Consider the following 20,580-nt stretch of genomic DNA (forward strand, 5'->3'; position numbering starts at 1 on the left):
GCCTGAACAAAATGTTTTTCCTTCTACTGTTGTTAGGCGTAAGAGAAGATTATCAAGATTGTTGTAAATTCCAAATGTGATTGGAATAATTAAAGAAATAGTTACATAAGATACTCCTGATACTTTAAATGTTGCCTCATCAAAACTATCTAGGCATTCTTCAATTTCACTCAAAATAACTATCTCTTCTGCAGATAACGGAGCAGGTGCTTTTTTTACTTTCAAAAGTGTGCGATTAAGGGGATCTTTAGTTTTTATTATTCTTCTGATCATGTTCAACGAACTATTCCAACGAGTAATAACTTCTTGCACCAATTTTAATGGATAAGTTGTATCGTTATGTTCATTTTTCTGCTCTTCATTAAATATTCCTGTTGTATGCGTACTATTTTTAAAAAATCGCACTATATTTTTACATTTATTTAAAATGTGTTTAATGCAATCTAACTTTAAATTTTCCTGCACTGCTAAATTCAATGTGTGTGCATAACACGGTGTATGATTTTTTTTCAAAATTTCGCACATTTTCACCATATTTTGTGCGTTATCCGTCACGATACAAGCTACTTTGTTACCAATGTTCCAATCATTAAAAATATCCTCCAATGTATCTGCTAAATTTTGAGCTGTATGATTTTTTAATAATTGTTTTGTTGATAACGACGCAGTTTTTAATTCAAAATTGTTATTTATGAACTGACAAGTTGCTGTCAAATAGGATTCTGTTGCTTGAGAAGTCCAACAATCCGTTGTAATTGCAACATAATTGATGTCATGTAATACTTCTTTTAATTTATTTTTTGCTTGAAAATAAAGATTCTTCATTATGTTTTCCTTTATGGTAAATTTACTCGGTAAGGCATATTTCGGATCGAGAAGGTGAATAAATTTTCTAAAACCAACATCATTAACAATATTAAATGGCTGAAAATCAGTAGCTATCATCATAGCCAAAGGTTCGTCTAATTCCTTTTTTCTTTGGGATGAGCTATCATATTGCAAAGATTTTTTTAAAAAAGGACTAATTGAACGAGAGCTTGTTTGTCGTGAATTTGTATTGCTACTAAAACTAGTACTGGGTCTGGGTAAAGAAGCATCATCACAATCTGCATTATTAAATATAGGATGGAATCTTTTAATATGATCCGCTAAATTACTAGTATTACCACTAGTTTTGTACTCTTTACCGCAAGTGATACACTTAGCATATCTTGAATCACTTGACTTTGAAAAATATTTCAATACTGTAGATATTTTTTTTCTTTTAAGCTTTCGTAGAGATAAATCAGTGCTAGAATCAACACTAGCTGTTGTTTCATCTGATCCACTATTATAAGATTTATCCTTTTCCGAATTTTCTAAAACATAAATAAAAAAAAACAATTAATAGCATTAAATTTCTTCTTATTTTTGTCAATTATATTTATCATAATCATACCATCTTTTTTATTTTTTTTCCTTGGTAAGCAACTTTGCAAAGACATCGTCGTGTTTTAGGATGTTACTAATTCTTAACTTTAATCTAACCTAAAATTGAAAGTATCATATAATTCTTAATACATTTCATTGTCTATTTTTAATATATATTATATAATATTATAATAAGATTTTATGGTAACGTATTCGATATTTAAAATTTTAATAATATACATACCGTAAATCTGCAGCCTTTACGTGACACGTACAATAAGAGTAAATTGTTTTGCAAACTGGCTAGCAGAGAGAAGACTGAGAGCGCCAGAGCGGCCATTCCGGTGTTTTAGGTTAGACCGCAGAAATCCCCCGTACACTAGCGCCAGTACATCCATTTTTGAACGCTACATAGGTATCATAGTATAATACTATGTAGTGTTTAAAAATGGATGTACTGGCGCTAGTGTACGGGGGATTCCTGCGGTCCAACCTAAAACGCCAGGATGGCCGCTCTCAGTCTTCTCTCTACTGGCTAGTTGGCTATCCTGATCGATACTATCGATAGTAAAAAAAATTATCGCTTGTTTTCGATAGTGATGACTATCGATAACTATCGATAGTACCATCGATAGTTCTCCACCTCTAGTGGGAAGCTTATGACTCGGGACTCTTGCTGATGATGTGCATCCCGGCACGCAACATTTCCACACCATTTTTGTTAACTGTAAGAAAATTTAATATATTTTATTAATAAACTAATCATGTAACCATTAACATGCAAAATATGCAACTTAAATATATGTAAGTATATACTAATATTATTATTATATGTTAATTATAGATCTATTATAATTAAATTAGTTATAATTATAAAGATATAAAACAAATTATAAGTAGATATAACATAAATATAAGATAAATATTTAGTTAAATATCAAAGAAAATAGTCAAAGAAAATAGAGATAAACTAGGTTAGATTGAGCACTAAATTAATATACTATTATTGCTTCTACTGTTATTATTATTGTTATTAGTACCCGTTAGTGATAAAAATGATAAATAATTATATTGATAATTACCCTTGTTTTTATTGCCTGTTCTTGCTCACTCTCACTCACTTGGGTTTGTTTAGACTTGATGAGACTTGCTCGGTTGGCGCCAAAAAATAAGGAGATATTCTTTGGATTGGTGCCAAAAAATGATAGATAATTATATTGATAATTACCCTTGTTTTTATTGCTCGTTCTTGCTCACTCTCACTCACTTGGGTTTGCTTTGACTTGCTGAGACTTGCTCGGTTGGCGTCAAAAAATAATGAGATATTCTTTGGGTTGGCGCGTACTCCCACTCCGTATCACGTGATCTATTTTAGTTCAACTACATCCGAGTCCAGAGACAGATGGCACTGTATACATGTCTCCTATCTAGAATAGGAGTTTGTACCCCCTGTTTATTAAAACAGAATTCATTAATATAAAACGTTATAAATGTTTAATTTACAAAAAAATATTTCTTGTATCCTTTTCGTTAAAAAAAACTAAAAAAAGATTAAATTTGAATTAAATATTTAATTTTTGTACAAGATTAAATAACAATACAAATTGTTATTCACATGTAAAAATTATAAAAATTTATGTGGAACAGCGTTCCACACGCACGTCACATTTAAAAAGACTGAGAGCGAGTATTCGTCTCGAGGTTACAACAAACAGCTCCTAAAAGTCTTACTGAAGTTATGAGCTGGGGAGTTGGCCGCGGTGGCGCCTAGATATAACGCCCGTGGCCGCATTCGACTCACGAGAAGATCTCTCGTGGCCGCCTAGCGGTGGTGCCAGCACTCACTTGTTAAATTCATTTTAATCCGAAATTACAGGATTTCATAAATTACAATTAAATCGAATTTTAATATATACATGTATTTGATTCACAGAATCATGTAAACAGATATGATTCTGTAAATCAAATATATATACCTTGCTGCTAGATGTATAATTACTTTCTTTATATTTTAAGTTTACGTTCCAAAACGTTTTTTCCAAGAAAAATTTTACTTGATATAATATACGTTATTATTTATTTATATTTTGAGTAGGACTTTCCTCACAAATAAAATAGCCATTAAATAGCATATTAAATTAATCGTTATAATATTATACATATGTATTAAATATTACATAAGTTAACTATTATATATAATGAAATATTAAATATTAACGAATAATATATTTTATTAAAAAGCTATATACTGTATATTAAAGCTTCTCATATTATCAAAATTTGTAGTTTATGTTTATATATGGTTAAATATATCTTTTGTTAAATATTTTTTAACACGAAAAATTATCTTTATAATTTTATAATTTATAAAATTCTTATGTTATAATAATAATGATAATGATGATAATAATAAAAATATTCAACTTCGTTGACATATAGGTATATGGCGGACCTTTTCGGAACGTACCACCAATAGACATTTAAAGTTCTTAGAATATCTTCAAAATGTCTTATTTAATATAAAGAACAACGCAATTTTCGAATGCATATTTATTATGTATGTTAGAAACATGTTTAATATACATAATATGTAAAATATTACGAATCATCCTAAATATGTCCTGCGGATGTCCTACAAACGTACTGCAGCTATGATAAACCAGGATGTCCTTCGGACGTCTTTGGAACGTCCTATGGACGTACGAGATACTAGGACATTACAAGGACTTTTATGGACATGTATTGGACGTCCGGGGACGTCCATGTGTTGTGTGGGTATAAGATAAAATGATAAAGGCTAGAGAAGAGGGTATTATGGCTTCTGTCGACAATATGGTTACCCCTATTATTTCCGTTATTGAGTGACGTATTCTAACAATTGCTTATGGAGTTATTCGTTTAGCCGTTTTTTTAGTGATGCTAATATGCCAAATACATAATTCCTGACAATTATTATGGCATTTTTATTTTTGAGCACTTCAAAACTTTTTCACTTTTTTGACCTTTATTTACACATATTTCCTCGTTATTATTAAAGTGTATTATAACACGAATGTACATAGACTCAAGTATTTTTTTGTTTTTAACTTTTTATTCGGCTGTACACATTTCGAGTTATACAAAGTTAAAACAATAACATTGAATTTTCTTAATATAATTTTTTTAAGTGAAATTTTTATATCAAAATATTTCTTCGGTAAATCGATTGTCATTGATCTAGAAAGCGGTGTTTAGAAACATTAGAGACATTATTTTATGCTTGTTGTTTAATGTTAAACAGGGATAAAATGATATATCTAATAAAATTTCTAATGGCATTTCTGAAGTTTTTAAATGCAGGAAAATTCTAAACAATGGAAAATTAAAAATATATAATTTTGTAACAAGATATTGTATATCTTTTAAACTAAACCACCGACGAGAGACTATTAAAGACCGCTAATCTTACGGGAGTTTGTGTGACTGTTAAATTTTTAATGATAAACTGACAATACAGTACTAATTTTATAATTTATTGTTATCCTAAAGTTTCATAGAGATGTTTATGTATTTGTAACCCAAAAATTCTCGATTTTTATTAAAAATTGCAGTTTTGATGTTAACATCCAAGTTTGATTATCGACAGAGATAATAACTGATCAAAAAGAATTACAATTTTAAAGCAATATACAATGATGTTATTAAATATAAGTATGCATACTTGCTTATGAAGTATTTGTATAATAAAAAAATCAAGATTTTTAATAAGGTATTATTCAAATATTTGTATTAACAATCATATAGTCGATAACGTCATCGCTCTTCAATTACCGCCGGCCCCCTGGGGCCCCAGTGACGGCCTCGAAAATTTACCCAAGGTTGACAGTCTTTAATAGTCTCTCGTTGGTGACTAAACTAATTTTTTTAAAATTGTTTTTATGGATAGCCATATTACAACCACTTTTTTTCTTCTACCGATTACGCAGTGCATTAGATTTTTATAAATCACATTCTAAATAATAAATATTTCATTACTTTGAATCTAGGATATGCTAAATAACACATTTACAAATGTAATCGTTCAAGTTTCAATAGAAAATATTAATTATAAATAATTAAGTTATTCAATAAAATGAAAATGGGTGCCATATTACTGTACTCTCTTCTCCTCTACATCTTTTCATAATGTGCTTTACGGAACTCGACTTTACTGGATGCGATGGCGCTTCAAAAACGCTTTCAAACAGCAACGGAATATTATATCAATTAAGTTGACTTGAAGACATCAAATAATTTTTCTACTTTCAATTTAATGCGTCTATATTAAAAGTTTTAATTTAGAAAAATTGTAATAAAACTTAATTATATGTAATTATTTTTTAATAATTGATAAAGTGTTGTAGAAATGAAACTGTCAAGTCTTGAACTCTTGTATACGCGAGATTTTCTTGGTACCCTTCCGAATCCGTCACTGGTGCATTGAGTTGTCAGCTGGGCAGTCAAAGTGACGCATCTCAATCGTTGTCTCCTGATAAATTGTATCTATCTCTCCCGAAATGCCAAATTTTACGAAGTGGCATTTCGTGCTAATTGTTATCTCTTGCGTGTCAATCGGTAAGTAATCGAGATCTCGAAATCGCCCTTCCTTTCGTTTATTCCAATGATATTTTTCTCGTAGGCCACGCCCTGGAGTGTTATGTTTGCACAGATCAGGAGGGCAATCAAGATAAATGCTTGAACACCATCAAAACCTGTGAACAGGGGCAGGATGTATGCCTGACAGAGATTAAATGGGGCAGTAAGTGAATGCACGTACACTTTATGTTTTCTTGCGTTGGTTCTTTGAGGTTATATGGAGCGTCGCCTCGTGGAGCGTCGCCTCGTGGAGCGTCGCCTCGTGGAGCGTCGCCTCGTGGAGCGTTGCGCGTTCTTTATCAATTTTTCAATCGTGGAGCGTCGCCTCGTGGAGCGTTGCGCGTTCTTTATCAATTTTTCAATTTGAGTCAACAACTATCATTTAATCACTCTTTATTAAAGATGATAAGGACATATTTAATTAAATAATCCGATCAAATTGATATCGATATCTCGTGAGTATTAACGGGAGAGAATCTGAGCATTTTGTTTTTCTTTGTGAAAATGTGATATTTTAATTGAAAAAAGATAACCTACTTGAAAAGTTACCTCTATTTGATTAGGTATGTCTAATGATAAGCTGACGCTTCTGCACAATATTGATATTTATACATATAATAATGTTATCACAATTTAGTTGGATTATTGCTATGTAACATTGCTACATAAACATAATTACAGCTGTCATGTAACAGTTTTACATTTCTGTTACATGACAGCTATATTCATCATGAAAATAACATACAATAAGCATGATTATTATAGGTACACCATATTGGTCTCAGGGTGCAAAGAAACAATTTTATGTCTCTAAAAGATGTGCTACTAAAAGAGAATGCGAGAGGCTGCAGCGTAATAATATGCCCGACTGCACTCATATCTGGTATCAGGACTGGAAGTGTTCCTCTTGCTGTCAAGGTGATAGATGTAATTATTATGTTATTGTAAGTATAAGTCATTCAATCAATGATTTAAAAAAATACATAAATAAGTACTTTATAAATACCTTATAATTTATTTCAGTCTAGTGGAAACAAAAGAAAAGCACATAGTGTTATATTTGCCGTAACATTCTTCATCTCCTTCTTGGGCACATTGAGATATCAATGACTGACATTCTGCATTAACTGACATTTTAGTGGACTGACAAATCAATTGATTGAATCTCATCACTGCAGACAGAATATGTAAAGATTCCCTTTTTTTTAATATAGTAACTAATACAAGATAATTTTATAGTTATATATGCAAGATAAGTTTTGCAAAAATGTATGAATATCTTATATTTAAATTAACCTTTTATTATGTAAATCTCGAATTTTTATTATATGATTGGAAAACGTAAAGTGTTATATATATATAAGATAGTTTTATATTTTTGCAATATGAGAATGTAATGTTTAAATTGATCTCTGGTCAGTATAAATTTAAAGATTTTGTACAATTCCGAGACGTAGTATTTATATATTTGCAATAGTAACTTTATGGTAATAGACAATGGGCACTTATATGGGGACACAATATATATGTTTATTCAAAATTATTCAGGCCATTATATACAGGGTATTTGGAAAGTGCTGGAATTCCTTAATATTATGCTGGGACTGTATACTGTAACTTTCAAATCTTATAACTTAGAAAATATTTAATGAAAAATAATTTCATTAGAGTGTTTTGAAAAGCTCTTGATACCAACCATTAGATTTTGGAATAAAAAAATAGGATATAAAAAACTAAGTACTTGTATCTGCGCTACACATGTTTAATTACCACAGGCTAATAATATTTCGGTAACATTTTATTGGAAATGATCCAAATTTTGGATCGAAACGTTTATTGTAATTGTTAAGAATTGATTGTCAATGTATATATTAATTACACACGAACATCCAGTATTGGCCCCTATGGCATTTTTTTCTTATATTTTGATTTAAGTCTTCAGAGCCTTTCCTCATTTATTGTAAAAAATAGGATGTTTTATTTTAAAATTTTGATTTGATCTAACCTTGGCGACGCCACAAAACCAATTTGATAGAATCGATAAATAGATATTTTTAAATCCTACAACTTTTATCTGAAATTTCTTTCAAAAATGCTTAGTTGTTGAAATATTAAGGGGTTCCGATACTTTCCGAATACCCTGTATATTCTTATCATCGTTAAATATTTCAAAAATTTATTGCAAATTTAAATTTATCTAAATATGTGTGTACGTGTATATAATTATGTAACGTACATAAACATGAATATGTTACAAACAGCCACATGCACGCGCGTACCGTACATACACATTTTCACACAAATTTATATATATAATATATAACATATTTACATACAAACATAAGATTAGCAGGCCTTTTTATCAGTTATAGCGGTTCTTAGTGCTAAATAATAATTTTTAATTTATATAATCTCCAGCCTAATCAAACTGCGCGCCGCATATTCGTCGAAAACATTGTCATGAAACCAGAATACGCAATATTAATGCTTTAGAAGCATTTATAAAATTGTCATTCCCTAAAAAAACTGTAAATAATTTAATTGCAAAAAAATAACAGCTAGGATTTAAAGCAGGATCTTATATTCTGTGCAACTTACCAATTCAACTACCGAGGCATATATGTTTGACATTTTTATTAGTCTAGATTTAACTTATTGTTTATAAATATATATATATATATATATATATATATATATATATATATATATATACGTACAAAATTATATTATACGACATACATCCGTCCACTTGGAACAATGTTTGTTCTATTTCTACAAAATATGGTCTGTGTGGGTGTGTGTGTTTGCGCGCGCGCTCACGTGCGTGCGTGCGTGCGTGCGTGCGTGCATTTGTGCATGCGTTTGTGTGTATGTATTTATGTAAAGGCCATAACAACATTTAAGGGTAAATTCCTAAAATCATTTTGAGACAAAAATCCTTATATCAAAATGAGATTATAATAGGTTTTAAGTAAGAAATGTGTTGACAAGTTAGACTTTCCGAAATATGTGTTCTAAACTATGATACAAAATGATCTCAGTAGTTTACTGTTAAATGTTGTTATGATGTGAGACATTTGTGTGTGTGTGTGTGTGTGTGTGTGCGCGCGCGCGCGCGTGCACGCGCGCACACACATACACACATACATAAACACGTAAGATGTCTGACGTTATATGCACCGCTTATGAGCAAATAGAACGATTTAAATTAAGTCGAAAAAGTCTTACATTATTTTGTTTTTTTGCAATAACGAGTTATTAATTGATAAAATTGTTATTTGTAAGGCATTGGATATGCAGAAACAATGTGTTATAATTTTGTATAAAGCGCACCTCCAATCATCTCTCCGCATGTCTAGCAACGATGATTGCCGGATGATCGCATCTCGTCGCGCGCTTGCATCTAGCAGTAGACCAGGCGAATTCGGTTATTTTTATAAATTAATAACTCGTTAACTATTGCAAAACTTGCAAAATGATAGGATTTTTTTTGACTCATTGTCAGTTTAGTTGACTCTATCTGCTCATAAGCAATGTTATACGTAATGATAAACTTGTATGTAAGCTATTATAACAAAATTTTGGAATATTTTTATTTGTTACATATACATATTATGTATCCGTCCATTTTGCAATAAAACTATATTTACAACTAACAGTTAAATTTTAATTTATATATTGTATGAAAATTAATAATTATATGGAAATGAACATTAACGAAAATAGAAACTAATTATTATTATTTAAATTCCATTCGTTATCATTTGCCGTACATAATTATTTTATCAATATATCAAGTTTACAAAAGCAACACTGTACTCGGGTGGGAATGTTCACGGAATCGACGTATCTTCTTTATGATTGTGATCGTATTATCATACGTGTATAGAGGATAACCAGTATCTTGCCCAGAGATAAGTAGAATAAAGAGAATAGTTGTATTCGTGAAAACAACTCCAAGATCGCATGCAGTATAACTGACGGTATTGCTTAGGTGCCATTGCACAGTAGCTGCATTGAAACAATCGTGCATACAACTGAATTGCTCCGATCAAATAACTACACGTCGTATTTATCGTAAGTGTTATCTAGTAAATGTTGCATATAAAAATATGATGTTAATTTTTAAAAATGTTAATGATAAAAGCAAGTGACAAATTCCGGTTACTGAATATTAGATTATTGAATATTTAAAATAAAACTGTCATTTTTTAATTTACAATTCAATTGAACAAATATTGTTTGTAAGGTGTATTTTCTTACGTATTTTTATATTAATAATTTATTATTAAGTTCATGACATTACACTTAAATATATTTGAATTCGGACACGATACAAACGATTGCGAAATCATACATTGCTATTTATAACACGATTTGAATAAATAATCACGTAAAAGTCAATTAAAAAATTTTTATTGGTTGTGAGACAGCAAAACGAGGTGAGGAGAGCTTAATTCGATATGTTATTTCTCGCATTATTGCTATTATGTCTTTTTATCGACATGGGCTCATTGCTCGATTAGCCTATCTTTTGTTTCTTTTAAATTTTCATGTTTTAAATTAAATTGACTTTACTGATTTTAATAATTTGACGCTCCATCTTCAGACTGTTATGAACAATAATCAATTTCCATACACTTAAACTTCTTGAGACTGCTTGAGGTGGGAGAAGGCTTAAATTCTGTTTTGTGATATGATCTATAATTTACACAGTTTGCTTAAGAAAATCTAATAAGAGGATCGAAACTTTTAAATATTTGTAGTAATAAATAATAGATATTATTGTTTTGTGCACTGCATGCATTAATAACAGCGGTGGCTTATCGAAAAGCTTTAATATTTGCAATTAATTTGATTCATGTGAGTCATATATACATTTTTGTTTTATTAATTAAAATTTTTTGTAGCTTAATTTTGTACGCATTAAATTTACGAAATTAATATTATAACAATAATAAATAAATCTAAAACTTGTAATAATATGAGCAACACACATAAGTGAAGAAGCATGCTATATTTCGGTCAAAGCGGAATTTTGCGCCTAACATTTTTGCATAAATTTTTACACGTTTCCTCAAACTATGCACATGATTGTTTATCAATTTTAAAACATAGTTTTGAACTGAAAATTGAACCCAGTGTAATATCCCAGTAAACAGAAATGGATTGAAAATTTGTAATCTAATATTTTAATTCATTTGAATACATTTTCAATTAAAAGACAACAATTAATTCGTTTTAGTCTTATGTTATGGATTAAAATGGATTGGATGATCCGCGAAATTAAAACCTCCTTTTAAATTAAAACAATAGAAATCATTCATTTCAATTCTTTTTTATAAATTAAATTGAATTATACGGATCGCATAAAATTTTGGAATAAAAAAAAAAAAAAATTTCGTGATTTTAACCCTAAACACGTAAGTGGGTCTGAGAGACCCCATATGAAGTTTCGAACGCTTCCTGTGTGAAGACGGAATGAGATAGGAGGTTCGGACCAAGATGTAAAAAAAGTTTCAAATCTCCTCTTTCGATTGATATGGTTGATCAACTTTTTTGGTCAACTAGAATTCGAACGGCACGGCAGCAAAGTTTTGTTAGGGTCAATGCGACCCATATAGTGTGCCCAATCGGCACACAATATTAAAAAAATTTTTTTTTAATATTTATTTAATATTAATTTTTCATTGTACAATTTATTATAACAAAAATATTTATTAAACATTTATTAAATATTTATTTAACATTAATTAAATATTTAAAATAATGATTTAGAGAAAATATTTATTTAACGATTATTTAACGTTTATTTAACATTTATTTAACATTAATTAAATGTTTAAAATAATAATTTGGGAAAATATTTATTTAACGTTTATTTTACGTTTATTTAATATTTATTTCATAATAACTTTTTATTTAAAAAAATATTTTTAAAAAACATTAATTTAACATTTATTCAATACTAATTTAATATTTATTTCACATTAATTTTTTATTTAAAAAAACATTTTTTGAAAACATTAATTTAACATTTATTCAACATTAATTTAACATTTATTTGACAATAATTTTTCATTTGAAAAACATTTTTTCAAAACATTAATTTAGCATTTATTCAACATTAATTGATTATTTATTTTACATTAATTTTTCATTTGAAACAACAATTTCAAAAACATTAATTTAACATTTATTAAACATTAATTTAATATTTTTTTAACATTTGTTTTAATTTTTTTTAAATAAACGTTTTTTAAACATTTATTTAATATTGTTTAAGTATTTATTTTTTATAAATTATTTAATCGAAAAAATGATTTTAGTAAGCATTTTTTAAATGTTTATTTAACATTTATTTAATGTTCATTTAATATTAATTAATTAATTTATTTATTTTTTATCTCTATAAAATTATGTTTATTTATTATTTATTTAACATTTAATCTATTTATTTTTTAATTATTATTAATTTTAAAATTCGCGCGTTTAAAAAATGTTTCAATAACATGTATAAAAATCAGTAAAATATTAACTTTATTATATATATTTATATAAATAATATACTTTAATTATATATATTTCGTCTTTTCGATAACATGTATTGAGCTTATCTATCAGTGATGTACATGTATTAGCACAAAGTGTTTACAGATTATCACGAAGGATCAGTTCGCAGCGATCACAAAGGTCAAGCAACGTACACCGGGGTCGCAACTTGGCTGGGTGACCGCATGGGAATTTTCGAAAAAAATTTCTTAAGAAAAAACTTCAATATTAAAAAAAAATTTGTTTAATGTTAAAAGGGACTTAATCCACTAATTTTAACGTTTTTGAAAAATTTTTTTATTGCAAGTTTAAAAATTTTTTTATTTTTAAATATTGTATTGCTCATTTATGCTTCCTTAAAAAAACGTTTCTTTAAATGTTTAAAAAACGTTTTTATAATATTTAAAAAACGTTTTTTTAAACATTAACATAAACATTTTTTTTAATGAAAAAAAGGCATTTAACCCATTATTTTTAACGTTTTTATAAATGTTTTTAAAAATATTTTTTTAATTGTTTTTAAAAACATTTTTTAAATATTGTGTGCTGATTGGGTGTAAGTAAAACTTCTTTTTGAGTATTTTACACAAAAAAACTGGACAAAATACGTATTTTACACAAAAAACTCAACAAAATTTGAACAGGTCGGTTCGCGGATGTTAGTCGCATATACTCTGTTTAAAGTTGGAATACTATAAAATGCTGTAGAAAAAAAGAGTTGTTCTAAAATATATCATGAAACATATCAATTTTCAATTTTAGAAACGATTTAATCAAAAATACCTCATATTCGCCTTGTTACATAAGTACATTTTTTAATAGAAATGACAACGATATAATTTTTTTTGAAAGTATGAATCTTTAGCTTTAAAAGGCCGTATTGTAAAGTCTTTAAAAGTTTTTTGTTACAGAGATATGATTTTTTTAAGAAAAGTGGATTTTTAAATGCCCAAAAATACCTCATATTCTCCACGTCACATCCCATACAGCACAAAGAGATTGCAGGAACATTGCAGAATGATTTCATTGAAACATTGTAATATTGCATTTTGATTGCGAAACATTGCTGCAACTTTGCTGAAAGATTGCAGCAACATTAAGTTGTCCGCTTTTTGAAATGTTGCATTGAAACATCCCAGCAACAATGTTATAAATTTTTCCAAAATATTCACATAAATATTATTACATTACATAATTCCAATAAACAAAACAATATTTGTATAACAGTTTAAAAAACATTTTTCGCAAAAAAAAATTTTGAGAATATTTTTTCGAAAATTTCCAAGCGGTCACCCATCCAAGTCGCGACTCCGGTGAACGTTGCTTGACCTCCGTGATCGTTGCGAATTGATCCCTCATGATGACTTGTGAACACTTTATGCTGATATATGTATATAACTTGTAGATCAGGTCAATATACGTTATCGAAAAAATAAAATATGTATAATTAAAGCACAATATTTATATAAACAAATATAAAATTATAGTTTTTTTGCAAATGCAGAATAGCATCTAGAATAACTTTTCTGTTATTTGTTTAAAAAGATGTAATTAGAAAATATATATCAATATAATACAATAAATAAATTAAATATATAAAAATTCTTATTAAAAAAACAATTAAAAAATATTGTTTTTTCATTGGGCTGTAGATCGAGATTTCTTCATATATGGACCTATTTCGTCTATTGATATAAATATTTATGTTTCTTAACAATACTATGATGCACACAGCACCACGGGACTGCATGCCTTTTTGTAGATATCTTAGAGTCAACATTTGAAGGATGTCTGTAGACGTCTATGCAAAGTCGATTTGCAGTCAACTTTGAAAGCTTGATGAGTCGACTTAAGCCCATATCAGACTACGCATTGAAAATTGAAGATTGAAGATTAAAGATTGAGCTTTGGCCAATCAAAATAAAAGGAGTTAAAATTTCCTTGTTTTGATTGGTCAAATTTCAATCTTCAATCTTCAATCTCAATCTTCAGTGCGTAGTCTGATACGGGCTTTACAGTCGATATATGGACGGTTGTACTGTTAGAGAATGTAGAGATTCAGCGGAAAATTTAGTAACGTCGCCCGACCTTAGTTCGCTAAATGCGGATGAATAATTATGGATGAATTAAATTAATATATTATTATGCGCAAATATTTTGCTTTGGCTCTTTATTGCCACTACTTTATTAAAAAATTATGATATTGCAATGTTTCCGGAATATTACTGGCATATGCAATGCAATGTTGCAGACATATTGTTAATTTATGTTTTTGCAATGTCTCCGTAATATTGCATTGCAATCTGCAACATTGCAACATTGCTGCAATGTTGCTGGAATTTTCTGTGCTGTATGGGATAATTATATTTTTTAAAAGGAATGACTTTGCCAAATTTTATTTTGAAAATGTGACTCTTTAGCTTTAAAACGCCGTATTTGAAAGTCCTTAAAAGTTTTTTGTTGCAAAGATATAATTTTTTGAAAGAAAAGTGAATTTTTGATCAATTTCTCATTTTTGCTTAATAGTTTTTCCTTTATAACTTCACAATAAATTATTTTTTGGCAATGCTGATTGTGCAGTCACACTTCTGAGGTTCTGAATTTTCATAAAAAAAAAAAAAAATTGTAGAAAAATATTGATTGTAATCAAAGTTATAGCTTCTCAAAGTTGAAAAAGTCTCACAGACCCGAATGTGTTTCCGTATTTTACAGGATCGGTGTGTTTAAGGGTTGATCTCACTTCATAGATAAAAATGGATTCAACGAATTTTTAAACTTTAATTGCATAAAAATTCGTGTGGTCATTGCCGAATCTAAATTCTTAATTTTTTTAATTCATTTCTATACATTTTTAATTTTTTGAATCCCTTTCCATTTGCTGGGATTCTAAATTAAATTTACAACCAATATGATGATACTGTGATGCTAACAAACGGGAGGGTTCTGATAGCGCACATCCCGATAGCCCACCAATCAATCATCTTGACTTATCTGACCCAACCTACGAAAAATCTCTAGGCATCTGCCATTGTGAGTGGTTTGTGTGCTATCGGGAGGTGCGCTATCAGGACCCGCTGCTAACCAGAACAAACATCTTAAAACTAAAGAAGTTATTATGAAAAATGCCACTTCTGCCAGTATTAAATAGCAATCTTCATTTAATTTTACGACATTAACATATTGTACAAGTTTTGATCAAATGTTTTAAATTAAAAAAACAAACACATCATATATATTTGCGTAAGGTATAATTATGCAATGCATCCGAATGTGCACGTGATGCATTAAAAATAGAAAATAATATTACTAAATCAACATAAAACCTCTTGGTTATATATAAGGTATCCCAGGATTAAAGCCTGCCGCAGACAATACGTTTTTTCTTACGGGATTGCTTACGTGCTCCTATACTGGCATTCTTACGTGCTCCCGTACTGGAAATGGGTAGCTTACGGGTTACGCTACTGGCTCGCGTACTAGATTTTCGTAATAGATCATGTCCTATTTTTCTTACGTGATTCTGCACTGGTTTATTGTGAAAGCCAATCAGGACGCAGTCTGTATAGGTTATACTGGGTTATACCAGGTTATACTGTCGAAGTGTTGTCAAAGTTCAAACGTGAATTCACTTCGCAAACATGACGTCGTGCAGAAATGAAAAGACTTCAAAATAGTCCAAAGAAAGTATTTTATGTTTAATAGAGGCCTACTAATAGAAACCATGTTTATATGCGATAAACACACCAAATTACCATAATAAACACAGTAAAAGTGAGGTATTAAAGAATGTATTGACTGTCGACTCCATAAACGTCGGCGATATTTATTTTGTTGTCGCAATTTTTCAATAATTAAAAATTATGCAATAGCAATTTTACGGCAATGTACAACTGTTGCAATAATTTCATCCATCTCATTTATCTCATCCATATTTAAGCGTGCCGCTTCTATGAAACAAAATTCAGTTGCTCAGACCGTACAAAAACTCGCACCGTGTGAAGCCACAGCCAGTATCACTGCCAGTACCATTGCCCGTACGATAGCAAGTAAGAAAATCCAGTTAGAATTCCAGTAAGAATAAACGTATCGTCTGCGGCAGGCTTAACACTTCCTTTATAAGCAAATTCTTTGAAATATTCTAAGTCAAAAATCCTAATACAAAAACGTTGAGAGTATAATACTTTTTAAATTATAAATTACTAAAGTTATCTAATTGTAGCGCCTAGAATTCGCGCGCTCAGACATGGTATATAGTATGTACAGTCATGTTCATTATAATTGCGACGCTTTTTCTTAGATGCGTCTCTGAACACGCAACTATAACAAGAGCTGAAAACATGATTGGTTCTTACTTGTGGATCCAACCAATTACTTTTGCCGCTCGATGCGAGCAAGGCTACATTCCAAAAACCATCGAAGAAAAAGTGCAACTATAATAAACACGACTGTACATACCTACACGGTAACCTAATCTAACCTAACCTTCAGATTTCAGCAGTAAAGCAATCTCACAGACTTTACGTTATAGATAGTTGTAAAAATTGACAGTTGTAATAACCCTTACGGAAATGGACTATAGTAACTATTAGTAAAGCTATTAATAAAACTATTGGATTATTCGTCATAGTTTTTTCGCGGATTATTGGGACGAACTATTACACAGAACTATTGAAAAATTATTTGAGCCCAGTAGTCACTACGATTTATATAGTCATATAAAATAAATATTGATAAATTAATAATTAAACGCAATAAATTATAGTTTCCAAAAAAATATTTCTTTTTTTTTGTTCAAAAGGATTAAATAAAGATTAATATGAATTAAACATTATGTACAAGATTTAATAACAATAGATATTGTTATTTGTACACCCAAGGACTTTGATTCTGTCCATGGGGAAATTTTCCAAACTGAGAAGTCACCACTTTCTACATACTCGCAGTTCATGATTAATAAAACGACTAGAGCTTATTGGTCGTTACGTTAATCATGAACTATAAGTATGTAGAAAGATAGCGACTTTTCAGTTTGAAAAATTTCCCCATGGACAGAATCAAAGTCCTTGGGTGTACATGTAAAAATATAAAATTTTGAGTGGAACAGCGAACTACACCCAAGGACTTTAATTCTGTCCATGGGAAAATTTTTCAAACTGAGAAGTCGTTATTTTTCTACATACTTATAATTCATGATTAACATAACGACCAATAAGCTGTAGTTGTTTCATTAATCATGAACTGCAAGTATGTAGAAAGATAGCGACTTTTCAGTTTGGAAAATTTCCCTATGGACAGAATCAAAGTCCTTGGGTGTATAGTCGTGAGCTAAAAGGTTGCAACATGTTTTCTTCGATTGTTTTTGAAATGTAGACTTGCTCATTAAACGGCGAACGTCATTGGTTCTTACCTGTGGATCCAACCAATTAAGCATCAAACCATCTACCATCAAAAAAAATGTGTTGCTACCTTTTAGCTCACGACTATACATACATATTACATTCGAAAAAAACGAAAGCGAAGTTTGTCTCCAGGCGGTCTATCATGTAACATTTCCCCTAGGGCGGAAACGTGAAAAGTGAAAAGTTTCACGTGAACTGCACGATCATGTACAATTCCACGGAATCATGTAACTCACTCATGAACGGAAATATGAACTTTTTCACGTGAACTTTTTCGCCATCAGCCGTGATGGCGAAAAGGTGAAAATTTAGGGAATTAATAAATTGTTTGTATTTTGAAATAAGAATGAAAGTGTGGTAACAGTGTGGTAACACTTTGAAAAGGTATTATTGAAAAGGTTAACCTTTTTGGTATTGCATTGCGTTGATAGGATAAAGTAATACATACATAAATAAAAATAATGCTTTTGTGATGTAATTAGGTTTGATATTTATATTTGACAAATTGATATTTTGATAATTATATAGAATGAGGTTTCATCAAATGCAAATTTAGATAAAAATATACTTTAAACGCGTTTTGATACTCAATGATATAAGAAAGGTGCGTCTTGTGAAATAGAATATTAATCAATCATGTAAGTGTTTATAACTTATAAATTTGGAAAATACATGTGTGAGCGGAGAATTCAGTTTTGATCAAGGTCCATATTCTAAATTATTCAATATTTTTTAATTAAACAAAGTTAAATTTAATGACTAATAAAATTAATTTACTTTAAAATTTGCACACATAAAAAACTAATTAAAATTAATTTTGAAAAACAATGTTTGAATTAAATTACAATGTAATTTTGAGTATTAGATTACTACATAATAAAATAGTTGTTACAATATACGGATCATTAAAAATAAATGTAATATATATTATATTTGTAAATTAAGTTAATGCAATATAAGAAATATTGCTATTTATTTATGAATATTTTTTTACAATTTTTTTTTTATATAACAAAATTTTTACAGTAAAAGTTATACTGTAAAAGCAGATAGAAACCTTTTTCACGATCGCTTGATAGTTGCAATGACAGAGCCTCTAATGGTGAATTTCGGAACGCAAACTAAATTTCCGCGCATTATTCATACATAAGGCTTGTTTTCTATTCCTGCACTAGACTGCACTGGAACGTTCCTTCTTGCTTTCGCTAAATTTTGAAACATCTATCTATTTCATTTTAAGTGTACACTTATTTAGAGAGTTCAGGGGGTCGATTGCGTATTCCAAAACCTAGTGAAAATGGTAAAAGTGAGCTCTCACTCGATTGGCTACTTTTCACCATAGTGGAAATGCGACATTTCTCACGTGACATTGCTCGGCAAGTATTTTGATGTCGAGTTCAATCAAACTGTGTCGAATTTGGTCGAGTTTGCGGAGTTTTGTATCGTTTCAGAATGGAGTACCTTTTACTTTTTATCGAGCAAGAGGAAAATGCGAATTAGAAAAAAAATTAAAAAAAGAAATTTAAATTTATTAAGAAAGAGACTGAGAGATACTCAGGATACATTCGATATTCTAGATAATATATTCTAGATAATACATTGTAAAATTGTATAAAGTATATAAATAAATTAATAATTATATAAGTATATAAATAATAAATAACAATAAATAAATAATAAGATATAAATAATATAAGTATATATTGTAAATCAATTATGCAATATTTACGCACCGTTTTTTTTAAATTGATATCTTACTCGGAACACGCGTCGTCAGTCGTCAACAGGAGGGACTTTGAGATTATTGGAGATTAACTCAGAGGCGATGCACCGTTTTTTAAAGGTTATGTGAAGTTTTCTACCATTTCTCGCACTCGCATTTGTGATTTTCACTCACGTGAGCATAGGGATATTGCATTTTCACTATGCTCATAGCAAATCGCGCGTATTTTTTCATGTGAGATGAAAATACGAGAAGTGAGAAAAGTCGACAAAGATACACAATCGACCCCCAGGAACAGAAAACAAACGGATGTGCGTGAAAAGATTCACGTGAACTCTCTATGAGTGAAAAATGAAAAGTGAAACGTTCCACGTGAAATTACATGATTGACCCCCAGGTTACAACAACTAGTTCCCAAAAGTTTCACTCAAGTGAAATTTGAAGTGATGGTCACGGTGGCGCTTAGATATAATGCCTGTGGCCGCATTCGACTCACGAGAAAATCTCCCGCGGCATGGCCACCTAGTGGAAGCCGCACAAGCCGCGAAAGCGCGAAGACTGGCGTCGCGAAAAAGCTTTGAGACCATAAACATAGTACAAAGTCTATGTTTGAGACTCAAAACCAAAGCAAATCGCTCGATTTTTGAGAGCACCATAATATGTTTTTACGTGTAAAATAACTATTAATAATTGAATGAGAAAATCTTGGATTTTAACCGTATTCGGTATTTCTAAAATGATTTATAAATATTTTTCATTTCATAAATAATATACGTTTTCAATAAACTTTTAATTAGCTATACCGAATGTGTATAAAATACGTTTATTATTCGTTTGAATATTGCTGCAATAAAAACGTATAAATATAATTTACGCTTAAAC

The 20,580-nt window shown here is 29.7% G+C and overlaps 3 protein-coding genes across 3 annotated transcripts in view; 2 read left to right on the forward strand and 1 right to left on the reverse strand.

Moving 5' to 3' along the window:
• Positions 1 to 1,446: 1,446 nt before the first annotated feature.
• Positions 1,447 to 1,764, reverse strand: LOC105204500. The gene is made up of 2 exons (XM_039448998.1): positions 1,655 to 1,764; positions 1,447 to 1,527 (listed from the first exon to the last, which is right to left on the reverse strand). Exons 1-2 carry the CDS (start codon positions 1,748 to 1,750, stop codon positions 1,447 to 1,449), a joined length of 177 nt encoding a protein of 58 aa, XP_039304932.1. The 5' UTR covers positions 1,751 to 1,764.
• A 4,079-nt stretch (positions 1,765 to 5,843) lies between these two features.
• On the forward strand, positions 5,844 to 9,680 carry LOC105204767. Its single transcript, XM_011173957.3, has 4 exons — positions 5,844 to 6,003; positions 6,068 to 6,187; positions 6,790 to 6,968; positions 7,048 to 9,680. The coding sequence occupies exons 1-4, from the start codon at positions 5,946 to 5,948 to the stop codon at positions 7,132 to 7,134; spliced, it is 444 nt and encodes a 147-aa protein (XP_011172259.1). The 5' UTR covers positions 5,844 to 5,945; the 3' UTR covers positions 7,135 to 9,680.
• Positions 9,681 to 9,820: 140 nt separating this feature from the next.
• The window catches only part of LOC105205656 (high affinity cationic amino acid transporter 1), a 119,148-nt gene continuing 108,388 nt past the window's right edge, over positions 9,821 to 20,580 (forward strand). Inside the window, exon 1 of the mRNA XM_039446117.1 lies at positions 9,821 to 10,101. The gene's annotated coding sequence lies outside the window, so the exon portion shown is untranslated. The remainder of the gene's footprint in view (positions 10,102 to 20,580) is intronic.

Source organism: Solenopsis invicta, chromosome 1 (assembly GCF_016802725.1).
Source record: "Solenopsis invicta isolate M01_SB chromosome 1, UNIL_Sinv_3.0, whole genome shotgun sequence".
Classification (NCBI taxonomy): Eukaryota; Metazoa; Arthropoda; class Insecta; order Hymenoptera; family Formicidae; genus Solenopsis; species Solenopsis invicta.